A 26228-nucleotide genomic window follows, 5' to 3' on the forward strand; every position below is an offset into this window, starting at 1 on the left:
CTTTCTTTCCCTCTTTTCCTTCCTCATTCTTTCCCCTCTACCTTGCTGCTACTTCTCTCTCTGAACAATTCCCCTCCCCCTTTTAGCTCACTAAGTCTCCCTAACCCAGCCTCTAGTTCCACGATTTCTCCTCCCACCACCATTTTAAGTCACTTTGACAAGATAAGCCCCACAACAGCCATTATGTGACTAACCATATCTGCCATGGGAGCCATCTTGTGATTATGCTCATAGGAGCTTTTCAAATTCCCAAATGTGCTCACAAAGATGGAGACCTCTCTGCTTCGCAAATCAGAGAAGCTGAAGATGTAGAAAGCACCTCATACTATTTTGCATGTTTAATCGTTTGAAAGCAAGCAGATATGAATGTCTGCAATGATTCAACTGGATGTCCTTGACAGTGCTGTTTCTGTGAATAAGATTCTAGTATTACTTCTAAGAAGGTATATAACACACTATTATTGTAATTATTATAAAGGTACTGCTCAAGTAAAGTAGGAGTTCTCATTTTCTTGGATGATTCACAACATATTGTAACAGATACTAGGAGACCATAGAAACAAAGTGAGATCATAGACACAACACAGACATTGTACTTAGAATAAACACAGTGAAGTGAATGTGACTAAGGTAAACTAATTCTGGATACAACCCATAGTCTATAGTTATTAGTTGAGGAAGGCTGGGGGTTTGGTTTATGAGAAACCTGCAATGTAGCCCAATGAGAAAATTGTCCTTATTCCAGTATTGCAGGAAAGTGTCAAGAAAGAGTAGTTTCCAAAAATGCTGCAAGTGTAGCTTTCAGTCAAGCATTATTATCCTCCACATTGTAGGCTAGTATGGGTCCTTTGACCTCCATATATAAGATGGAAACTGAACTTAACAGACAATTCTCTAATCAAGGCATAAAAAATGTTCACTTAGAGTACAAAACTGCAGGCACAGATATTTACTGCAATACAGGACAGTTTGCACATTATCAAGATGCAAACAGTAAAACAGTTACAGAACAGGATATATGAGTTGCATATAAACTCATTTCACATGTGTCTAAATAGCCTCAAATCACCACACATTCTTGTTAAACAGTACAAGATAGTCCACATAACACATTACAGACTGCACTAAAAGTAAATCCCTCACCCAGTCCCTTCTCCCACTAACCCACCTACACTCAGAGGTAATGGTGCGTCATTCATTCCCAGATGTGCTTGCACATGTTTCACTTCCACTGTGTTTTCCTTGATCAAACAATACCACATAGAAAACCCAAAGAAAAACAAGAAACTAGGGGAGTGTGTTACCCCAGGTTTTTCCCATATATACAGTATCTATATGGGAAACCATATGTCATTAGCTTGATGAATTGCTAAGGGAGAAGATCTCCTGAAATTCCCTCAACAAGAACTAATGCCTTAGAGAAACTTCTCCTGGGGTTGACTGAAAATGAAATTATTTACTGAATGCAGCTATTTATTGAAAAATCAAGTCCGCTGAAGAAACAAACTTTAAGGAAGGCTTCAACTTGACTAGTTTTTATGAAGAAACTTGCTTTAGGCTCAAATATTGTCAGTGGTTTCCTCTCCCGTTAAAAGTATTAAGTTAGCACAACAAAACCAGGAAGATTGTATTATCATAAATTATTTCTGGACTAATATTTTGCATGAGAATATTATTTCTGGCTGATCCTATACATGCTTATTTGGAAGTTAAGCTCCACTGAGTACAAGTGGGCTTACTCCCAATTTGGGTTGCTTTCACACTAGAGCCCTTTAGTGCTACAAACACATTGCTTTTCTACAACAAACTGGAAATTGAATTAAATGTGCACCCAACTGCAGTACTAGCTTCAAGCAATTCCTGACTGATACCAAAGAGTAACTAACATTTACAAAATGATACAAGGTGGATATAATTCCAAAGTGTTATACGTGATGACAATACTAAGGGAAGGAAGGGAAAAAGACCAAATCTAAGGTGGCAGAGAAGCTGCTATGTATCACTATGTGAGTCACATTCTGTTCTAAAGTTGCTGCTTTATTAAATGTGACAGGTACGGGTAGATCCTTGATAACAGCAATCCAAGAAAAATTTTTGCAAAATCAACCTCAGAAGAATCCATTAATAATGCCAAAGCTGCATCTGATACATCCTGAAGAGGATAGGGGCATCACACTAGTATGATATTTACTGTTAGTATTCTAACACTTTCAAGAATTATTTAATGCTAAATATATCCAGAAATAACTAGAAGCATTTATTTTCATTCGTACATTGATTAGTCACCTCTTTCTTCAAAATTCAAGGCAACTTATTAACTATTATCATCTGACTTTTCTGTTTATCTGAATAAGGAATTTGCCATGAGTTTTTCTCCAGAGGTGGAATACAAGTCACCATTTAGTGAATGGCTACTTACCAAAGGGTGCAATACTTGGTTAGCCTGTCATCTACATATTACACCATTATCTCCCCCAGGCTGCTTGTTGAAGTGTAGTGCCTATGTTTCTTCCTACCGTTAGACAAACAGCTGGTTTACCACAATTGCCCAACTGATGGTCTATTAGTCCCAGTGCAGTAGAAAACCCTTCAACATCCTATTTCATCTAAAGGTGGCTTATTCAAATCTATTGCAGAACTTGGCCCAAAGCAAAAAGATATAAGCAGCCCACCCAGTTCTCTTTCTCCTCTTCCACCCCCACCTCTTCCTTCATCTCATGCACAGAACCAGCTGGGTCTCTACAGCTAAGCTGATGCTGCCAACAGCTTTAAGATTTTAAGATTTCTCTTGAAAAGTGTACGTGCAATAATATTTACCAAAGGTGGCATGAACCACCATGAAAGGTGGCATTATTAAAATATTAGTGTTTCTGAATCCTCTGGTTTTTCATAATCAGTTGTAATTCTATTTGAAATGTTCTTTATTAGTTACTGCTTCGAATTGTAACTAAAATACAGCACTGAGCTCAAAGTTAAATTAAGTGCTTTAAAAAAATGTTATCACAGGTTCTGACATATTATGATATGTCATAATTATAGCCTTTGATTTGGTAAGCTGAAAAGGACTTTGCAACAGATGTAATACTACCGTACTGTATTATACTATAGTATAATGTCACTAAAACAACAGAAATTAAACAGCACTTCAATTTTATGAATGAAAAGGGGGTTCATTTCATGACCAACAGCATTCTGAACGCTTCTTTCCTGACTCAAATCAGTTATGTAATGGTTATTTATTAACTTTATTACGCTTACTGAAACTTTTTCAGGAGTGGGAAATGCCAACACAGTTCAGGGTCAAACTACAAAGAGTGAATTACTGCCAAGATACATTTAAAATATGTATGATGAAAGGCAGCAATCTCCCTTCTATAAAACTGTAAGTGTTCAATTTAAAACAAAAATGAGATACCAGCCTCCTGGACTATACACTTCAGAATGCAGGTGAATGTATTGTTTGTTAGACTGCATGCCTAGGTAAAATGAAACCTTCTGGACACTAAAGTATCATGTTAGGGGAAAGCCAAGCTAGAACTTTTTAGTTTTTGATGGACAGGGAGCTTCTGATTATTGATGAGCATGTAGCTATATATTACCTACCTGCCTTTTGTACATTTTCAGAATGTTCAAGCTGGTGCAATCAAATGCCTTGGTTTCCTGATGCTGTATTGCTTATTCTCAATAAGCATTTTCTACATGTACACAAAATGGCACATGACCCAGAATGTTCCCAGGTGAAACTACCTTTCTTCTTCTGTTCTACCATCCTTTCCACATTATTAAACCCCTGCAGTTCTGTGACCTAGTACTGGAAATAAAATAGCCCAGTCTCAGGCATTGAAGAATGGTCTTGGTAGCTGCACATACATAGCAGCTGGGTTTTTCTCCTCTCTTTTTTAATTAGGACACACGGAAATTATAGCACCAAGAATAGGAAGTATGCAGCATTCAATGAAAATATTTCAAAAGGAGATGTTTCTTGAGATGAAAATCATTGCTGTGTTCACAACATTTTTGTTATTTTTCAAACAGTGCTTCAGACTATAGTAGTATTGGAAAGAAAAGGGCTATACGTTTATTAGATACAGATAGTCAAAGGGCAAACTCCAACACAAACCTTGCTACATTTTGTAATAGTATCAGTTGCTACCACTTCTTCCAAGTCTAAGGGCAGAACTACCTGTTAAAAGGAAATTATGGGGTTCATAAAGCAAGTGGAAGAGCAGGGAGCACTTACAGGGCAAAATCAAGTTAATACGTAACACCACCCTTTGACTGCAATCCTCTACCCACTTACCTGGGATGTAATCCCCACTGAATTCAATGAGATTTGCTTCTGAATAGACATGCATAGTACTGGACTGTAAGATACCTTAGTTTAGAATGTGACATAACTGGAGGTTCAGAGTTTTAAAACCTGGAGGCTTCCAGACATTTAATATTTCGTAGAGTATTGTGTTTTTTTCATTTACATACTTTATCACTTTAATATCGAAAATGTACAATGGGAACAGCTTTAAACTCAGATACTTTTAAACATTTGTACTTTTGGAATTTGCATTCCATTCCACACTGTACAATGTGAATCACATTGTGTACAGCAAGAGTTTTAGCATGAAAAACACCCTATTCTAGGGTCTATTTGGAAAAAAGTCTAATCAGTTCTCACTGATGCAGACAGAAATATACAGAGCCTGTATTAAATAATGCGTAACTCACCGGAACTCAAAGGCTCAAGCCAAGTGATGTAGGGTAGGAAATGCTGCTTAAGGTCATGCATGAGCTTGTGGTAACCTGAAAAAATATGCCTTTCCCCTCTTCCCCTTGAAGAGCTGTATTTGCCTATTCAATCTTGAGATGCCATTTTGCTCCCTCAACTTGTACCTGTAGGAAAGTCATAGATCTTTTGGAAGAAGAGTGAGCCAAACTAGGAACTGAGCACATCTCATTTCTTTGCCATGTGTTATCATTTTGCCATCCACACTGAGTGGCTGAACCCCCATTTCTTTCCTCTGCCGTTTACTTTGGACAAATCTGAAGAAGACTTTTTTGTTGCTTTTAGCATCCCTCGCTGGCCTCAGTTCATTCCTGGCTTTAGCCTTCCTGATACCATACCTGAGATTCTGTGTACCTGCCCATATTCTTCCTTTGTAGCCTGGCCTTCCTCCACTTCCTATACATGTCCTTTTTGTTTTTGGATAGTCTCTAGACTTCTTATGAAGCCATGTGGGCTTCTTCTGGTATCTCCTACCCATTTTTTCTTGTTGGAATTGTTTGCAGTTTTTAAAAAATTCCCACCCTTTTCTTGGATCCCTTTTCTCATTAGACTCACTTGCCGTGGGACTTTACTTAAAACAGTTCTGAGTTTATGTAAAATTGCCTTTCCTAAAGTACAGGGTACATGTTAAGGCTACATTTGGCTTTTGCTTCCTTTAGAATCAAGACCTCAAGTATGACATGGTCACTCTCCAGAGTTTCCATAGCTGCCACTTTGTCCACTACGTCTTCCCTGTCAGTTAGGATCAAATCAAGGACAGCTGTTCCTCTTGCTCCTCCCGCTTATTGTTGGAAGAACATATCAACAACACATGTTAGGAATCATTTGGAAAGGTGGGTTTGACAGAATCTGTCTCCTGAGAGAAATCAGGGAAATTGAAGTTTCCCATAATGACGGTATCATTCCTCCTTGAAACATTGGCAATTCACTTTTGAAAAGTTTCATCTTCATCTTCTTCTTGATTGGATGGTTGGTAATAGACGCCAACCACTGTGTCCCTTTTATTTCTTGCTCCATTTATATTAATCCAGATTTTCTCTATGGGGCTCCTAAGCTCACCCCCCCCCCTGTGTATTTCTGTACAGAGATACGTATCTTTAACATATAGTGTGGCCCTTTCTGGCTCTTCTGTTCTTCTTCAACAGGTTATATTGTTCAATTGCTGAATTCCAGTCATGGAAGTCATCCCACCAAGTTTCAGTTATCTGTATTAGGTGGTATTCACCCTCCTGTACTAAGAGTTCAAGCTCATGCTGTTGTTTCCCATATGCCAGGCATTGGTATATAGATACTGAGGACCATGTGCTTTATACTCTACTTTTTTCCTACATTTTTTGGGAGACTATAATTGGGACTATCAATGTTACAGCTGCTCTATTTCTTGTGGTGCATAAGCCTTTGTCTGTTTTTACACCCAGGTGTACTTCTCCCTCCCCTGTAGGATTCAGTGTAAGGAACTCCTGATAAACTTATTCATACTGTGCCCAAATATGTTCTTTCTAGTCCTTCCAAGGTGCAACCCACCCTTTGCCAGCAGTCCATTTTCCGGGAAGTATAGCCTGTGGTTCCAAAATCCATATCTTTCACATCAACATGACCTTCATAGCCAGGCATTCATCTGGAGTATTTTTCTTTCCCTGTCTATTCCTCTTCCAAGAACTGGAAGGATTGAAAAGAAAAATATATGGGCCACAAAGTTCTTGACTTTTCTTCCTAAAGCTTCAATGTCTGGTGTGATTTCTTCAAAGATCTTAGCAGTGTCATTTGTTCCCATATCTATCCCAATCTATGGAATGCGCTCCCCAGAGAGGTCCGCCTGGCGCCGTCGTTATTTGTTTTTCGGCGCTATGCGAAGACCTTTTTATTTAAATGTCATTTTAACTGTTAATTTAATTGTTAATATTATTTATTTATTTTATATCCTTGGCCAGGTTGACTCAAATTATATTGTTTTTATATTGTGATTATTTATTTATTGATGTGAGCTGCCCCAAGGCTTCGGCGAATGGGGCGACATAGAAGTTTCCCAAATAAATAAATAAATAAATATTTGTAAGAAGGGAGGGATACATTTCAGTGGGCTTTATGAGCCTTGGTAATCTTTCGGTTATATCACTAATCTGTCCTTTAGGAAGAAAGAATATCTGACAAATCCACAGGTCTTCCTGACATACATGTGTTACCTTGAGGGTGGGCACTCACTGCTCTAGTGCTCTCACCTTTTCTTGTAACAGGACTACTAGCTTGCATTTGTTGCATGTGTAGGCCATGTTGACTACAGGCAAGAAAACAGAAATTGCACAGACATTGCAGGTCACCGCCACTGGTGAGTCTTGGTCCTTTCTGCTACCTCAATTCTAGCTTACTGGGTTTGTTGAAGCAACAAGTGCTTTCTCCTGTCCTTCCCTGAAGGTTATCATCACAGTCCTACTAGTAAATGGGAGGATGTTGCAAGGAAGGAGACAAAGAGGGGAAACTCAAGGGAAAGAAGTAAGAGGGGAAAAAATATCACGAAGCAGATCAGGCTCTACAGCATCTAAGTGTACTCTGGTGTAAATAAGTCAATGGCCCACATCTCACTGTTCCACAGAGACCACAGCCTCAGCTGGATCACCAGTTATAAAAAATATATAGGAATTATTTATGTAACATAGGTTGTAACTTACAAAAGGCACTACTGGAACTATACTACTATACTATATGTATAATTACTCCCAAGAACTTATATAATGTTAATTTTATTAGTTGTCTGGCTTTTATATGTACTGGAACTACTAACTATTCTACAGCCACTTGCATTTCAGACGTGCGTTAATCAACTTTGCTGATAGTAATACTATGTTGATTTTTCTTAAGTATGTCACATGTCATCCTGTCTGAAAAAAAACAAATGAACAATAACTTTAGAAATGTCAAGAGAATGCCGGAGCTAAATATTAGGGAAACTATCTTCCTCCTAGTAATGTTTAGTTTTACAAACCTGAGGTGTAACCCCATAACAATGTGAACTTCTCCGCCCCCAGTCTACTTTACTGATGGTCTCAAGGTAGGAGTTGGTTGAAGGTCTTGTGGGAGATGTCTCATAATGCAGTTCTAGAGATTACTACAATGATCACAGCATTTTGTGGAACATTACTGGGACAGAGAGGAGGAAAAGGAAATGTGGGTCTTTTCATTTTAAGACCTCTCACTTCTCCCTATCTGTTTTGCTTGGATAAAAGCAGCAAGAATGTATTACAGGCAAAGCCCAGAGCACCAGCAATTTTGCTTAGACAGAACTGTCCACAAGCAGTATAATAGTGATATTTGCTATGGTGCCTGAAGCCAAAGGTAGGAGGAAAGTCTGAAGTAATAAATTGTGCTTGCCAGGGAACACAAAGATAGCATTTAGTATTTCATTGTGGTATTAATGTGACACTGATAAGGGATCTATTGCTGGATAAGGTCCAATTGCCAGATGAGAAGTAACCAATACATAAAACACTTTGTTGGCATTAAAGCTACACCTAGGGGTGAGTGGATCACTGCAAGGCAGCAACGCATAATACCTACATTACTGAGAAGAAGAAAGCAAAGGCTCAGACTGTTTGTGACAAAGTACAGTCGTGTTAGAAAGGTTTATAGTAATACAGAGAATTCTGAGTTGTGCTTAGGATGACCCATCCCCACAACCCAAGTGTCATGTTCTGCAAAACCTGAACAGGAAGAAAACATGGCCAACCCCCTACTAATAATAATGTGAAATTAGTCCTAATAATATCAAGCAAGACTCAGAATCTGTACATCAGATTATGTAATAGTTATTTCAATTTATTTATTTGAAAGCATGAAAGCTTGTCTTTCAATATCATAAGCAAGGAGATGTTACACCTTCAAGCATTTCACTAGAGACTATAGTCAACTACTGCTAATATTCAGAATTTCTTTTTTCCTTCCATTGTATAAGCAAATACACAAGGGGCAAATTAAACTAGATCTCCATATTCTGCTCAGGCAGCTGATGACTTATGCTGAGAGAGAGAGAGAGAGACAGAATATTTGATTTTGCTTAAAAATAGTACTAATTATCTTAATCACCTTGGACCAACAGAAAGATAAACAAGCATGTCATAGAGCAAATCAAGCCAGAGCTTTCCCTAGAAGCAAAAATGACAACACTGAGGCTGTCATACTTTGGACATATCATGAGAAGGCTGGGTCAATGGAGAAGAGTCAAACTCTTCCCTAACCATGCTAGGGAAAGTTGAAGACAGAAGCAGAAAAAGAAAGCCAAGTATGAGGTGGATTGAATCCATAAAGGAAGCCTTGCACCTAGAAGAACTTAGTGGGGCTGTCAAGGACAGGACATTTTGGAGGGCTTTCATTCATTGGGTCAGCATAAGTCAGAGCACATAACTACAAAAAACATCTCAAAATGAATAAGCTCACTTTTGTATTAAAAAAAATCTTGTATCATCCTGAGACACTAGTCATGGACAATATATAATAGTGTAAAATAAATAAATAAATATCTTCCAGTCTTACCTCCAAAAGACCATCCTCTGGAAGATCTGTGCAGTGAACAGCATTTTGGATCTTATTTTTACCATATATAGCACGGAGCGTGCCAGGACGGAGATAACGAGCAATTTCCTGCAGAATATAAGAATACGTTTCTTTATAAATATTTTTAAAAGCTAGAGGTAGAGATAATTAATATAATAAAGCATTCTTAATGTGAGCACAATAGCAAAAGCAGCATTAACCCTAAATAAACATGCAAATTCCTGCTCTGACTTTTGCATATGCAAAAAGTATTATGTAATGAAAGAAAACATCCTGGCACCAATAATTCTGAGAAAATTAAACTAACATATACTTTTCATGCAATGTACCTCATGACACACTGAAACAGTTTATGCTATTAATACCTGCAGGCAGCTTGAGTAGGATCATCTAAATCAGGGGTCTCAAACTCAACTTCCCTGGGGGCCGCTGGAAGTAGAGTCTGGGGGAGGCTGGGCCGCATCAAGTATTCCACCACCGCGGTGGTAGTGGGCCGCTCATCCCGTGGCCGGCCCGGGCGCCGCCGGTGCTTTGAAGGCCGCAGGGCCCCTCCCCTGTGCCCCGCCCCTCCCGGCAATTGGCCCGCGGGCCACGAGTTTGAGACCCCTGATCTAAATCTTCTGTTGTCAGCATAACTGGGTTATGGAAGTGTACTGGCACTTAGTCCTTAGGAATATCTGCTTAGAACACCTTATCTGGCCACTTGGCTAGTTCCACTCAAATCTCTCATAAGGTATGAACGAAAATGCCAGTTTTTTGAGGCATACCAATCCCCTCTTAGCTGAGAGAGTTCTCCCTAAATTTCTAGAAATAGTCATGTTGGGATGCATCAGCGTTAATGTTCAGGCATCAAGAAGACATGATTTTGGAACTTTTCCACTTTTGATGTTGGCTCTCATTTGTATATGCACCTTGATTATCATTATTTCCTCATGTATTTACATAAACAGGGAAGCAAGCTGAGAAAGGGACAGCCAGATAAGTCTATTGCACAAAGTCAACAATAGGTGCTGTGCTACCTTAAAAACTAAAGTTTCATTATGATATAAAGCTGCCATGGGATTGTGATTGGTATATTTATCACTTGAAAATCTTCTGAAATTGATCACAGTTTAATATTAAGCAGTGAGTAAACAAAATACTTCTCTCCTAGAATATTAATTTTACCTGCGTTCTTCACGTACCCTTTCCAGATAAAAGCCCCTAATTTTCATCTTAAACTGATTCCTAAACTGTATTTTCTCTATCGTGGTAGACTCATACAATACCCTCAGAAGTTTGACTTGACTTTGCCCCCAAACCCCGATATAAACTTTCATAACTCTCCCCTACACAACTGCCTGCAGAACCATAGCATAAAAATGCCCATGGCTGTAGAACACTTCACCCCATCCTACTGGAGCTAAACTGTGCATATGAAAGGAATCCAGGATTCTCGCAGCCCAAAGTAATCCTAGTTCATGGAATCCCTGCATGATCTTGTCCCCCATCTTTATGAAGTTAGAGAAGTAGAATTTGTTCAGAACACCCATCATCTCTTTGAACATTTTGCATTCAACAGACTGCCACATTTCAAAGGTATTGATGAGAGAAAGATGATGTTTTGTACAAGACCAGCCCCAATCTTTTTTGTTTGTTTCTTCATTTGCCTTTCCTCGTGGTGGTATGGGCCTCAGTTGACTGTAGACCATGGTGGTGTGCAATCAGTGGATTAATTATAAGGACCACTGGAATTAAAAGCAAGGGGCCTATCAAGTAGCTGTGATCCTAGAGGGAATGGTGGTAGAAAATGCTGCTGGGAGAGCAATTAAGGAAAGGAAGAAATTGCTGACGTTGAATGCAAGGGCACAGCTAGTACAGAGCTTGCCAGTGTTGGACTTTGCCAGCAAGTACCCCCCGTCTCCACCCCACACACACATGCTATTGGGTAGCAGCACTTGAGCCTGGGGCATAAGTATACTACTCCTGAAGAAGCAGAAACAGCTTAATGAACTGCCACCATCTAGCATCCAGTGCTGCTCCTTCCTCTTCCTAACTGCCACCAGAAGGGCATCTGAGGAACATCTAGCCCTAAGGAAAAGGGAAAAGAAACAGATTTGACTTGAACTCATAGGAAAAATTGCAGAAAGAAAGCAAGAAGGTGAAAGGGCTAAAGGATAATAAGACAGGCTGAAATGATGTAGTGCAAACCTAAGTTCAACTGATATATTCCTATCCATCTGGGAATTCCATCAACATCTGCCCCATCTCTCTAAATCCCTTCCCTATGTCATGAGTTTTTTTAGATTGTGAGCCTGAGGACATAAACTGCTGATTTTTGTATGCTGCTGTGGGATGTTTTGGTTTTAAAGTGGGATGGAAATATTTAAATAAATAATTGAGCAGCTGTGCAGTGGATCCATGGCTCACAGGGATACAACACCAGGACTCCTTTAATAGCTGGGATAGTGTTGCCATCTGCCATTCCTCTTGGCCCAGAATTCCGTTTCTTCTGATTTTAGCTGCAATCCTCACAGTAGCTAGGGTGCAAGGAATGAATTTTCCAAGCAACAATGATTTATCCCTCCTACTTTTTCATTCTTACAGAGCCATATAAAATAAGTTATTGTGCTGCAGGTATTTTTCATACTGCCTGTTAACCCTGCTAATCTATATATGTCTCTAAAATAGCATATAAATGAGGGCTCACATTACTAATTAATTTGCATTCTTCTGGCAGCAGTGGATGAGATTGCACTTACAGCTCAAGTGTTTCAGAGAGGTGCAAGCTCCATACAGAATTTTTTAAACCCTCTTTTGGTTTTTGTTTCAAGAGAGGCTGGCATAAGCAATTGAACTGTAATTTGATGTGATGGAAAGCAACCAAGTGCATCTCAGATGGGGGTAGCAAAATAAACCAAGGCTTGTCTTTTCAGTAAAGGTACCAGGAACAGATTTATATGACATCCTCTCATCCTATTCAGGCTGCTTTCTCCCACTTAGTACCAAATGCAAGAAGACAGGCAACATAAGAGACTGCCTCCTGCAATTAAGTTGGAGGGAGGTCTTGCCACAGAATAGAAGATATCCATACATTCATAAGAAAAAGAATTATACAGGAACTTGTGGGTTCAGCACCCACTAACCTTCCATCTCATCCCACCAATCTGTTGCACACTTAATTTTGCCACTCCCCTTGAAAACTGAAACATGTAATGGCATTCAAAAAAGCAAGACTACTCATATTGGACAGCCATAAGTGTGCACTTGCAAAAGCCTCAACTAATCATAAAAACATTTGCACAATTTTCTGGAACTGGAAAAAATAAAAAGGATAGCAAACAAGTGATAGTTGCCCCAAAGTACTTTTTGGGGTCCAGTGGATTGGCTGTCACTGGTGGCAACATGAGTAAGATTGCAAACAGTACCAAGGGGTAATGTAATTGCTTTGTTGGGTTCAGGTAACACAAGAACCCACTGAGGACAAACAACCTCTAGAACAAGCTGTGGGTTCTCAGGGTAGCTTGTTGCTGAAAAAAAGCCTGCCTTCAGGGATTGGTCTGGGTTCAGGTGACTTGGCAACACATCATGGCTAGTTTATCTATGAGGGGTTGTTCTGTCATGTGTACCAGGTCAGAAAGTACATTCTCCTAATCCAGGGTTGGGGTCTCTGTAACCCTGAAACAACTAAAAATGTCACTATCACTCTTTTCTTCCTTGTGCTGGCTTCCCATACATTTGCAACCAAGTGGCGAGAGAAGGGGAAATTTATATCGTCTGCTTGTTTTTAAACAAAGAAACAAACCAAATTTGGTAAGTAAAGGATCTGATCAACATTCTGCTCAGGCTGTCTTGCAGTAAGAAGATGAAGGACACTGAACAGACCAATGAGCAAACCCTAAATTATTTATCTACCAAATGTTCATTTAATCACCAACATTTAATATGGGTGTGTGTTGGGAGTTTTAAAGAACAGGTTTTTATTTAATCACGGATTCAAATAACTATGAAAATGGAGCCAAAGAGTAAAATAACCCCATATTGCAGCCACTCTGGCAGTCAGCAATTGCAAAAATGTTTTTCTTAAAGGAAATGTTTCTTCTAGTACTGAATAAATACATGTGCCTGCATTAGCTTTTTAAAGTACTCTTACAACATGTCTCTTGCCAATAAAGCAAGTCTTGTTTCTCTTGATCCTAAACCAGTGGATCTATCCTATATAAATCTGCCTATCCTGGTGCTTTCAAAATGTGTTGTGCTACAATTACTGGCATACCCAGCAAAAGTGGTCATTACCCATGCAAAAGGTGAAGGCTGAGTGTTATAGCCCAAGACATGAGGGTACCCGATTGCAGAAGGCTGGTCTAAGCCATTAAAAAGAAATCACTCCTTTGAAAAAAAAAATTGTTATTCTTATGTTAATCTTTTAAAAGTATAAAACTTGAAACACTGTATATTAAGTGAAAACAATAGCTACAAAACACTAGAACTTCTTGAGAACAGTTCATGATTTGGTTTTTAATTCAGTTCTGAATTAAATTCAGTTCTGAATCTTAGCTATTCTATCTAGCAATTCACAGCTATGTTTCTGCACTGTCCACCCAGAAAACAATACCTGCACAAAGCCCTGTGTGAACAACTTTAGTGGCAGAAAGAAAAAGCTTGAAAACTGGCTGTAGTTGTCCACCAGAAGAGCATGCAGAGAATGTTATCTACCATTTTCAGCAGAAATCTGGTGAATTAGAAAGTATACAGATAGAATCTAAATTATCAGTTTCCCACATGTAGGGTGAACACCGTGATGTTACTTAATCAGTGCTTTAAAAGACCACCAAACCTTATTGTGATCAAGATCCATAGAGAGCTCAGAAATATGTATACAGTAGTCAGAAATGGGATCAATCAAATAAATTAAACAGTTCCAGCAAATGAGCCTCCAGGAAAGAGGAAGCCTTAGCAACAAGGCTCTGTGAATTCCACAATAATCGGGGAATACGGAATGTGGAACTGGGTGTAGAATATAGCATCCTGAGAACCTCTGTTTTCATGTTATCCAAATAGAGCAGCCTGGTGAAATTTCCACAGTGATACTTTCTAGGAGATCAACAATGACTAGCCTATATATTTTTAAAGGAATACTGACCAAATTTGTCCCTAAATAGCATTTAAACAATCCAATAATGTCCTTTCCACTAGAGACAGGCACAGACAGCATGACATACTAATTGCAGCCTCATATTGATCTGTTTTCTACTCTGGCTGATAAAGGTCTTCTCACTGAATGAAAAACTTTTTTTCCTTCTCTTTCCAGTACTTAGTACTATGTGAAGGGCCACCTAAATCATTAGAATCATAAACTGATTTGCCTTCAAAAATGCTAACATGTTAAACTATAACAATTATAAACAGTAATTCTTTGTTTCTCAAAGGTGGAATTTCATGAGAGTCAACAAAAAGCTGAAAGTGCCATGGCTCACTATGAGTTAAGTAACCCATGGTGGCCCTGGCATTTTGTGCAACCAGGTCATTCTCAATGTGAGTGCATAAAGAGATATGCATTATATCTTTATACATGTGAGCTTTACTATACACAATTACAATATTTAGCCATTCTTGTAGTAACCTGTAAAGTGTTGCAAGAGTACATTATCTCTACACACACACACACACACAACAAACTGGTAGGTTTTATTAACTCATTATTGCAGAGCACTGCAGTTGAGAAATATAGGATCCAGTCTCAAGTAAGGTTATGAGTTCACAGCAGAAATGATATTTGAATCAGAAACTTTCCCTGCCTAGTTTACAGTTAGCCACTATGCTACACAAAACTATTTAAGCCGGTACAGTCCTATGATGAATATACACGGCACAATCCTATACAAATTACCTATGCAGATTACCTACTCAGAAGTAAACTTCAGTGGACCTTACTCCTAGGTAAATGGGTATAGGATTGCAGCTTTTTCTAGAGTATTAGGACTTATTCTGGAAAAAAATATACATGGAGTCAGGCTTTTAAAAGTCAAATAAATGTACTGAGAATGAATGTAAAAGTAGAAGTGTATGGAAAATACACTTTTCCAGAAATCGTTAACTTTCATCTACATAAGAGTAATGCCTTCAGGGATGCTGACACTATCAGTTGCATGTGCCTGCTGGAACATGAATAAATTATCGTTAACCATATTTCAGGATAGGAACACTCTAGCACTTTATTTTTGGCCAGATGGGCCACAACAACTGGTAAGTAAGACTGTTTAAGGAAAAACGTTTTATTGAATAAGACAATACCATTTTAATGCAATTCTATTTTAGAAATTCCATTAAAATTAATTTGCCAAGACATGGTATAGGGAATGGTATGGATTCTGTATCTAAAATCTAATTAATGGAACACTTAAAATGAGATGCTTTGCAGGGACAGGGTGTGGGTTGAACAGCACAGTGAATTTCCAGTTTCAAAACATCCTGTATATTGAATGTACTTGGCTTCAACAAAAATCATACTCCATCAAATATGAAAGAAAGTTGTCCACATGCTGTAATCCTAAAGATTCAGTTTTTATAAAGACTGAGTACTGAAGAAACATTATGACAGATCTCCTAAACACACAGCGCATCCCCATTCATACCCCAAGGTTACAAATCTAAGTGATGACGTTCAACCACAAATCCTAACCCCTCACAAATCACAAGCATTCCCCTACGATCCAGCCATTAGCCCTAACCTTGGCTGGTACATCAACTGTGACACCTGGGTTAGAGAGTGAAAAATAAAATGAGGTCACATTATGAATGGCTCAAAACTCCAGGTTCCCGTATTCTGCCTAACCCATAATCTAGCTGCCAGACAATTACACAAACCACAGGTTGTTTTTTCAGTTCCTGAATTCCTTTCCTCTCACCCCTTTCAGATACAGTGTTCCTCTATCACACATGCCTTTGCACATGCTTTTTAGTACAGGCATGCAGAATAGATGTGTGTTGTTGTTTTGATCAGTTTTATGAGATTCCTCTGACCCTGCAAAGCAACCCATGAATGAGTCTGCATGTAACAACTACCTATGGTTTAAGCAACCCCCCTCCGAGAGTGGAGGTGTTATAGACAGCCTCAACACCAATGTCTGAGACAGCAGACAGAAAGGAGACCTGGCTGGGGCATCTCTCTGTTCTTCCTCTGGTATCATCATGGCAGAGGTCCACTCTTAGTATTGAGGTTTATGAACATTCTAGAGACAGTACCAAGTGCTTCCTCTGAGTTTAAGGTTGACCAGGGCTATGTTTGCCCTTGGCAGTGTAGGCATTTTCTTGGCATGTTTGGCCACTTTTCTAGCTGCATGACCATCGGACAAGCGGCCTAGTCTGGGAGAGGCAGGCTTGGCTATCGGTTCCAGTGTGGCAGATGGGAGCATGGCTGTTGTTGCTGCACTCCTGGCAGCTGGGTGGTCTCGTTCTTTCCAATTCATGGATTCAGCAGCCTGTGAGACCTTCTTCCATAGTTCAGCCTTCAGCTGATCTGCCCGATGCTTGCAGGTCCACTTTGTGAAGACCCGGCAATACAGGCAGGTCTCCATGACATGCCCCTCGCCCAGGCTTATGAGGCAGAGGGAGCATCTACCTGTTGGGAGGGGGAGTCTGCTAACACAGCTCATACATTCTTAAAATGGCACCGTTGAAACAATCATGGTGGAGGGGGAAGGCAAGAGGAAATACAGGTAAGGAGTGGTTTGGTAGGGGATGTGACAAGGGTAAAGAGAAAGGAGGAAGAAAAATATATTTTTGTAGGGGTTATTTTAGTGAAAGAGCGAAAAAACGTGGTTTGTGAGGAAAAAATATGGTAAGAAGAGAGAGAGAAAAGAGGAAATTAGAAGAAGAATGCTGAAAATACTCAAGCTTAAGGAGGGAAGCACTCCCCAATTTATGTGCAATGGTAGTTGAAAAGGAATTGAGGGAATGGGCAGGTTCCTTGATTATGTTTCCCCTGTGGGAATAACAGCAGCTTTGTGAAAAAGAGGAGAGTTAGACTTGGCAAACGAAGGGAGAGGGGTAGTAAAGGCTCCCTCTCAGCTTTGTCAAATATAAAATAACATTGTAATCCAAATTCAATTCTCACATACCACTTCTATTTTGTCCCTAACAAATTCAAATTAAGTTACTTACAGGATCAGAAGGCCCACAGAAAGCTCTGAATATTTTTGCAGGATCTAACTGTCTTATCTCTAGAGCTATACAGGGACCTGAACAAAGTTCCACAACCATCTCCTAGAATCAGAAAAAAAATTAAAATACATTTTGAAATGTATTATTGGACACTGCATACATCTTTGCACCAAAATTTACCACTTAAAGAAAATCCCTAAAGTAATCCTCGACAGTTCTGCATTTTCACCAATATCCATCATTTGCTGCATGCAGGCCTGACTACCACCTGACCTGAGAACCTCACAACACAATGTTATCACTCCATGAGGTACAAGGGAGAACCTTGCAAGATAAAGGTTCTGTCTGGCACTACAGCAATACTGAACTGAAGGTGGCATTTCCCATATTTCAACCTGTCAATCAACTAGTTTGAAAAAAGGCATGTTTCAAGTATCTTGCCCTTTCAAACCAAAATTAATTTCATCACTTCTGCAATTTGTCCTGCTAATGAAAAATATTATTGGTTTAGCTGCATGGCTCAGGTTAAAAGGAAGACAGAAATATAACATTATTTTTCCTGTAATTTGTCTCTTGTTCTCTATTATATCAAAAATGTTCAGGATAGCACATTATAAAATACTGAACAAAAGGAGAACAGTTATTGTGTTCACTTACAGAATACTCAGCAACCACACCTTTGTAAATTGCATAGAATTCTTCAGCATTTGCACGATCCATATAGAACTGAATAAAAAAGAACAAAAAAGAAAGATGTCATTCTGGAGTATCTATAGAACAGAAAGGTGATTTATGGCATTTAAAAATACATATTCCATGTTTAAACTACACCTATGTTTAACATTTGCCTCTTTCTACACATACACAACCTGAATAGGTTTCATATTATCTCTCAATCTCTGACAAGGCACTGTTTGGCAAAGTTGACAGAAATAAAAGTAGCCAGAGAGCAAGATCTCATTTATCATTGCTGCATGTTCAGTTGTTTATCAAATTAGAGAGATGGGCAAAATCAGCTACGTAGAACATGCATTTCTGTTCCAGTGAGGGTTATTTGCTCTTTTATTTTTTTATTGATTATCATTTCTACTGTGCTCTTATCATATAAATAAAACAGAGAAAGGAATGACTAAATGAGCAGTATAAATTCATACAGAATAGCAGTATATTTGCATACTATGCAAGACTCATGGCAGCTCTGAAACACAGACTGGCATTATTCCTGTTTTACAAATGAAGAACTGGTAAGGCTAAGTAACCACGATAAGCCTAAGAGATTCCTTTTAGAAAATTCAGATTGGAGCTGTTATTGCAATCAGATGTGATCTAGTGTCATCCTCCATCTATTATGATCTACTACAGACATCCCCAGCATGTGTGGGTCCGGGGACAGAGGCAGCAAGAATGCATATTGTGTACAAGAGGGAAAAGCTCACGCTGTTCCCTCTCCTCTGCAAGCATGTGTTCCTTCACATACACTACATGCAACCTAAGCCTTTTCATTTGTACACACCAAATGCAATGGGTTTCACACTCAAGTGTAGGGCAAAGAATAAAGCATTACCATTTGCAATGCTGAGATTTCAAATCCTTCATCAAGAATCGCTTTTATAATTTTCCCAGTCAGGTCTGTGGAAATTTGACAAAAGAAAAAGTGTAAGGTTAAAAGCTTTGACAGTAGTTTCTTTGAGCACCAAATTCCCAAGTGAAAGGATTACTCTTATCATAGAACTTCTGAACATTTATAAATGTATTCTTACGAAAACTCTTGGGGTTTTCACATTGGAATTATCAGGAAAATGGAGTTTAAACAAACGTACTTGCACTACCCCAAAAAGTCTGTGACACAACCAGGTCCCTCAGCAGGTTCTATTAAGTCAATATTAAGCATGTCTATTCAAAACAGGATGGTGTTCAATGCAGATAAGTGCAAGATCTTGCACTTGGGGCAGAGGAATGGGCATCATAAGTACAGGTTAGGGGACAAGTGGCTGGAGAGCAGCACTTGTGAAAAGAATCTGGGGTACTGGTCAACTACAGGCTAAACAGGAGCCAGCAATATGATGTGGCAGCCAAGAGGGCAAATGTCACCCTTGGATGCATAGCCAGAAGAGGTATTACTGCCTCTTTGTATGACTTTGGTGCACCTGCAGTTGGAGTATTGTGTTAAATTCTGGGCCCCTCATTACAAGAGGAATATAGCAAGGTTGCATCAGTGCAGCAAAGGGCCACTAGGATGGTGACTGGTTTGCAGGGTACGCCATATGAGCAGAAACTGAGGGAGCTGGGTCTTTTCAGCCTTGAGAGGAGGAGACTCAGGGAGGACCTGTAAGCAACATAAAAGTATGTGAGGAGTGCCACACAGAGGTGGGTCATGCCCTTCCAATGGAGCAAAGCTCAGGGAACTAAGATTTAGGGTGGATGCCAGGAAGTACTTCCTGACGGTTAGGATCCCTAGGGTATGGAATGGGCTTCTACAGGAGGTTGTTGAAGCCCCAGTGGTAAAGGTTTTTAAGGATAGGCTGGACATGCACATGGTAGGCATGTTATGAGTGTAGATGGCTGGAACTGGGGGTCAGACTAGATGGCTCAGGAGGCCCCTTCTGACTCACTCTGTTTCTATGTCTCTAAAAGTAGATGCCATTCACCATTCAAATCAATAGGCCTTACTTCCAAGTCAACACAGTTAAGACGGGACTATAGCATGACTTTTCCACCTTTAACCAAGTAGACTCCTGATTAAAAATTCAAATTCTGCAAACCATCCTCCCCCATTTATTCTCAAAATGGTGTATTCAATTTTCATTGCTTCTCTATTTCACTTGATATTAGAGCGATTACAATATTTGGATCTTTGGGGAAAAGTGAGGAATAGTACAAGAAAAAGAAATACAGATGCATGTGGTACAGGAGGATCGTATGTTTTGGGATACATGACTCAAAGATGTAGGAGAAAGGCAAGTTTACACTTAAGCATTATTCTTAACACTGAAGCCTTTGGCAAACAGCAGCTACATTTTTGATTAAAACCTCCACAAATACAGTGATTCAACATATCTACTTTCTTTAATGAAAGTGAAGATTCTTATTTCCACACCAAAAACAAGATCATGAGTACATCTACATTTTGGGGGAAGAGGGCACACTTAACATTTTGATTGCCTAAAAGTCAGTTGTAGTAATGTTTTCAAAATCTGTTTTAACCCAAATCAGACTTCACTAAATAAAGTGGCTATTTAAAAAGCAAGGAATAACACATCTTTAAAATGTGATTACTTTAAGAAGCCAAATCAGAGCAGCAGATTAGGGGTTAGTGTGGGATTTAATTTTTAGTGACAAAGTACAAAAGAAATTGCAGGCATTACTAAATACAGCTGAAGGAATGTAACTCTAATCCTAGCAAAAATGCATAACAAATAACTTTGGGCATACAAAAAAAAAAAAAAACCCAAAAGAAAAGGTTTTATGTCTCCAAGACAGCATTAGGTTACTAGGCATTAATAAAGGACAAATAATCTTCAGGCATATTTTATTCAAACAAAGTGATGCGGTACAATGTCTACTTTGCTGTTTAACAATCCATGTCCTTGAGACACACAAGGACAACTCAAAAAAAGCAGATCTAGAAACTTAAAAAAGGCTGGTTCAGGTGGCAAAAAAGCCTACCATGGATCATTTAACTTGTGAGGACCAGAAGCACATGCAATCATTATTTTGCATATTTACCTCCTGCTCAGGGATTGTTGTGTTATGTGAACTGAGCAAACCTGATTATTCAAAGTTAAATAATGCTTACAAAACAATACTATCAATTGAATGTTATGCAAAGGTTGTCTAACCCTTGAATAAACCATGCTAGCAGGGTTTGCACAATATTTTCATCCAAGCCGGGGACTGCATGTACAAAACGGTAACTGCACTCACCAAGAACTAAATAACCCATCAGGAACAGGCTATGTCCCACAAACTGAGACATTATCTTTGTATAATTTTGAGTGCCTACAAATAGGAATTTAGAGCCCCAGGATTCAAAATCCAAATTCCATTTACCAGGTTCATCCATCTGCATGGTTCATTAGAAAAACTCCAAAAGCAACAGTAGTATAGTATGACAATTTATGATATTTATGCTTGTGCAGACTTAGGGAGGCTAAGAACCACTCAAGATCTCATCCCCACCCAGTTTCTAGTAGCTAACAGGTTCACTGTCAGAGGACGGGGCATCTTTCTTTTATTACAGGCTGCTCAGATTAATCAGATTCAGAGGCAGAAGCAGAAAAGCTGCAAGGGGAGGAGTTGATTGATTCACTGTTACCTAAAGGAAGTTTCTCAAACAAAGTGTGAGAATCTGCCTCCTTGGCCTGGTCAGGTTATGGCAGGAGAAGCTAGCTGCCCAGTTACAAGGTCTCAGGTGTTCCTGACTCCTCAAGCAGCAAGAGTCACCCTGAGTGTGGAATCAGAAGCTTTACTGAAAGGGAGGGAGCAGAGGGGAAGTTTCAGCATAGATTCAACTCTTTACATGTTCAGATGCTTAATCCACCACTCTAATAGAAGACTTCTTTGATATACAGTGGTGCCCCAAACTTCAAATGTCCCTAAGTTCAAATGTTCCACAGTTTGAACGCTAAAATCTAGAGAAGGTTATTCCAAAGGTCGAGTGATGCGTCTAAGTTTGAACTGCAGGCGCAGTGAAAAAATGCTTCAGTGGGTTTTTGATCCATTTTCAGTGCCTTTTAGTTCGTTCTCAGTGCCTATTGAGTGAGTGCCTCTTTGATCATTGTCAGTGCTTTTTTGATCCGCTCTCAGTGCCTTTTTGATCATTCTCAATGAATGCCACAATGGGTGTTGTTTAGTGTCCAGGAACAGATTAATTCACTTTCCATAATTTCTAATGCGGAACATTGCTTCGGACTTCAAATGATTCAGAGTTCAAACACCCTCCTGAAACAAATTAAGCTCAAAGTATGAGGCACCACTGTATACTGTTCTGTAACCAGATGAGTTTTAATTTAAAAGAAAACCTCCATAGCACTGGTTGAATTTATCTTATATATTCTATAAAAGCAAAAGGACCAAATCTAGATTCTAACAAATGTTTCAGCTGCACATATTACCATGCAGCAGTAGCTAACCAAGCTGAAAAAAAGAGCCTGTAAATCAGAACATGTTTAGCTTGCAAAGCAGAGAATGGCAAAAAATTATCATCTGTACTGACAAACTGATCCAAAGTAAAAACTATCCAGTGCATACAGGTTCATCAAACAAACACTTTCTTGCCAATTTCCATATTTCCCTCCATAAAGTTAATTTTGCCTGTGAAAATATGTTAAACTACAGACAATGCAAAAATATATGACACAACTCTGTACCAACCACAACTCTGCGTGTGTATGGGGGAGGGCATTATTTAATCTGATATACCAACAGCACAATGCACTCTATTTGGGAAGAGGATCCAAAATGAAAATTCCAAAACAGGCCAGGGAGAGGAATCCAATCTAAGTTGAAAAGACCAAATTCAAGTCAACAAATAGGCATGTGTTTGTCAGAGGGAGGCGACACAGCTCTTCACAATTATCTGCAACATCAATTTGACATTTGCCCCCTTGAAGAGTCAGAAAATGTTTTGGATTTGTTCTGAAACAGGGAGAGAGATTTTCATTAGACTGAATGCCAAATTCCACAGTTGTCCATGAGGACTCATTTCATTTCCATACTGCCCATAGCCAAAGCTTTCTGGTGGTGAACAACACAGACTCGGGATATTTCTCTTACATGGGATTTTGAGTTTGCTTGTTAAGCATCTCCACTGAGAAGACAGTGGTGTAAAAGTGGGAGACAAACTTGACATGGACAGATGGAAGCCTTGGTCAACAGGGTTCCAGGAGCATTTTATTGCTGCAGACACCTGCCAGTCTTCTGCATACTACAATAGTCACCATGGAGACAAAACTGGCAGTTAGCTGGAGTATGGAGGCCAGTTCTGGGTACTGAACATTAGGATGGATACAGAGACAAATGGAAATAGTTTCAGAGAAAGGCAATGAAGAAGGTCAGTGATATGTAAATCAAGTCCTTGGAGAAAAGATTGAACATAGAAAGGTTGAAGGATCAAGAAACCTGCAGATATAATCTCTATAATGTTTGGATTTTGTTTAAGTGCTGTAAGACTGGAGTTATGTCACTGGAGAAATGTCACCAAACATGTGAAAAGAGGAACGAGGGAAGTACTGACCTTTCTGAGTGATATCAATACTCAGAAATGTCTAGAAGTGCTCATTAAGCATTTAGGAAAGAAAGCTGTGATTATAAAAAGCCAACATGTCTTTCACATATTACCAATCAAGAAAATAAAATAATACCAAATTAACCTTATCTTCTTGATTTCACTAAGGCTTTTGACAAGATTCATCACAGTAGTGGCAGGGTAGTAAAATGGGGGCTAGACAATGCTAATTTTAGATAGATGTGTGGCTGGTTGATATGACTATGCCTCAAGAGTCTTCATCAGTGGCTCTGCATGAGAACCAACAAGTTGGGGTACCATAGCGTGCTGTCCTGGACCCAGTTGATCAACATTTGAATAAGCAACTTGGACAAAGCAGCAAAGACAATGTTTATCAGATTTGCAGATAATACCAAACTGGAAAAGGTAATTAATGCACTAGGGAAGACAGAAAGCAGAGCCAAAATCAACAAATTAGTGTCAACAGAGATAAATGTAATATTCTGCATTTAGGTTGGGAAAAACAGAAGCACAAAACAAAATTGGTGATACCTGAGTTGACACCTGTATAAGAAAAAAGAATCTAGGGGGTTTAGCAGATCACAAGCCAAACATGAGTCAGCCCTGGTAATGAACAGTCTAAAAACAGCTTATGGAATTCTAGATTTGGCTTAACAGAAACAGAGTATCTGGATCACAAAATTTAATGATCCCACTTCTCTTTTGCTTTGCCCCTCACCGTACTATGCCCACTTCTGGGCATCTGAGTATAAGAAGGGTACTGACAATCTAGAATGTATACAAAGAAGTGGAGAAAAAAGGTATGAAAAGGTTGAAGACATTGAACTATGTTTAGCCTGTAGAAAGGATGATTAAGAGACAATATGATGGCCGTTTTCAAACACCTAGAGATCTTTGACATAGAAAATAGAAAATTTGCTTACTGTTGCTCTAGAGGGTCTGTTCCAAATCAGCTGGTTCAGATTATATGAAAACAGATTCAATTAAACCTTAAGGAAAAAATCCTAAAAAAAACCATTTCCTGATATTACAAGCTGTTCACCAGCAAATGGGTGACCTTGAAAAGTGATGCACTTTTCTTTGTCAGAGGTTTTTAAACAGAGACTGGATGGTAACCTATCCATCCATAGGTTGGACTGGATAATCTCCATACTACATGACTACAGTTCTAAGAACTGGGTATGTTTTGCTTGGAGACAAGATGACTGAGAGGGAGCATAACAGAAGTTTTCAAATCATTAAATAATATCTGAAAAAAGAGGACCTCTGTTGCTATAGAGGTCAAAAGTAGATCTAATGGGCTTATATTACCAAACAGATTTCTATAGAACATTAGGAGATACTTCTTAATAGAGTAGTACGACAATGAAACCAATTACCTATTGAAATAATGTGTTCCTGCTAAAGATCTTCAAGCAGAGATATGGTGTTCATTTGTTCAATTAGTGCAGCTAGGTTGTGATTAATGCAAGTTCAAATAACAAGGACACATTTAATCCAAACCAAAATTCAGTTAATGCGAGGCTATCACATGTGCAGTGGGGTTCCTGGGTTGCCATTAGGGTTTAAGATGCTGCTAACTTCAAACTGCATTTGGTTATCTTCATGTGTGCATGTGCTGCTGCCTGCCAAAATATACATTAGTTTTCATGATTTGTTTGAAATGTTTTAAAATGTGACCTTAGTAAAATAGAGAAAAGGAAGATTCCTTCACATAAAAACACTACATGTGTAAAAAAAAATAAGAGGGTTGTTATTTGCTGTTGTTGTTAGTCACGAAGTCGTGTCCAACCCATCGCGACCCCATGGACAACATTCTTCCAGGCCTTCCTGTCCTCCACCATCCCCCAGAGTCCACTCAAGCTCACACCAACTGCTTCAGTGACTCCATCTAGCCACCTCATTCTCTGTCGCCCCCTTCTTCTTTTGTCATCTATTGTTGCCAGCATTAGGCTCTTCTCCAGGGAGTCCTTCCTTCTCATTAGGTGGCCAAAGTATTGAGTTTCGTCTTCAGTATCTGGCCTTCTAAATAGCAGTCAGGGTTGATCTCCTCTAGGACTGACCGCTTTGATCGCCTTGCGGTCCAAGGGACCCGCAGGAGTCTCCTCCAGCACCACAATTCAAAGGCCTCAAACTTTTGGCGCTCAGCCTTCCTTATGGTCTACCTTTCACAGTCATACATTGCAACTGGGAAAACCATAGCCTTGACTATAAACACTTTTTTCGGCAGGGTAATGTCTCTGCTTTTTAGTATGCTGTCTAGATTTGTCATAGCTATCCTCCCAAGGAGCAAGTGTCTTTTAATTTTTTGGCTGCAGTCCCCGTCTGCGGTGATCTTGGAGCCCAGGAAAATAAAATCTGTCACTACCTCCATTTCTTCCCCATCTATTTGCCAGAAAGTGAGAGGACCGGATGCCATGATCTTCGTTTTCTTAATGTTGAGTTTCAAGTCAACTTTTGCACTCTCCTCCTTCACCAGCATCAAGAGGCTCTTTAGTTCCTCTTCACTTTCTG

The 26228-nt window shown here is 39.3% G+C and overlaps 1 protein-coding gene across 6 annotated transcripts in view; it reads right to left on the bottom strand.

Annotated features, from left to right (window-relative positions):
- NME7 (NME/NM23 family member 7) overlaps positions 1–26228 on the bottom strand; it is an 89738-nt gene that overhangs the window by 10010 nt on the left and 53500 nt on the right. For 3 of the 6 annotated variants that reach the window (XM_044441559.1, XM_044441558.1, XM_044441556.1), the window contains 4 exons: positions 19032–19096; positions 18125–18193; positions 17468–17569; positions 9305–9412 (listed from right to left, as the gene is read on the bottom strand). In XM_044441559.1, the coding sequence (XP_044297494.1) occupies positions 9305–9412; positions 17468–17569; positions 18125–18193; positions 19032–19096 (344 nt within the window). Of the gene's footprint in view, positions 1–4570; positions 4888–9304; positions 9413–17467; positions 17570–18124; positions 18194–19031; positions 19097–26228 lie in introns of those variants that run through there. The other 3 variants (XM_044441561.1, XM_044441560.1, XM_044441557.1) reach the window with 2 other exon arrangements.

Source organism: Varanus komodoensis, unplaced genomic scaffold (genome assembly GCF_004798865.1).
Source record: "Varanus komodoensis strain SLA01 unplaced genomic scaffold, ASM479886v1 scaffold4, whole genome shotgun sequence".
Classification (NCBI taxonomy): domain Eukaryota; kingdom Metazoa; phylum Chordata; class Lepidosauria; order Squamata; family Varanidae; genus Varanus; species Varanus komodoensis.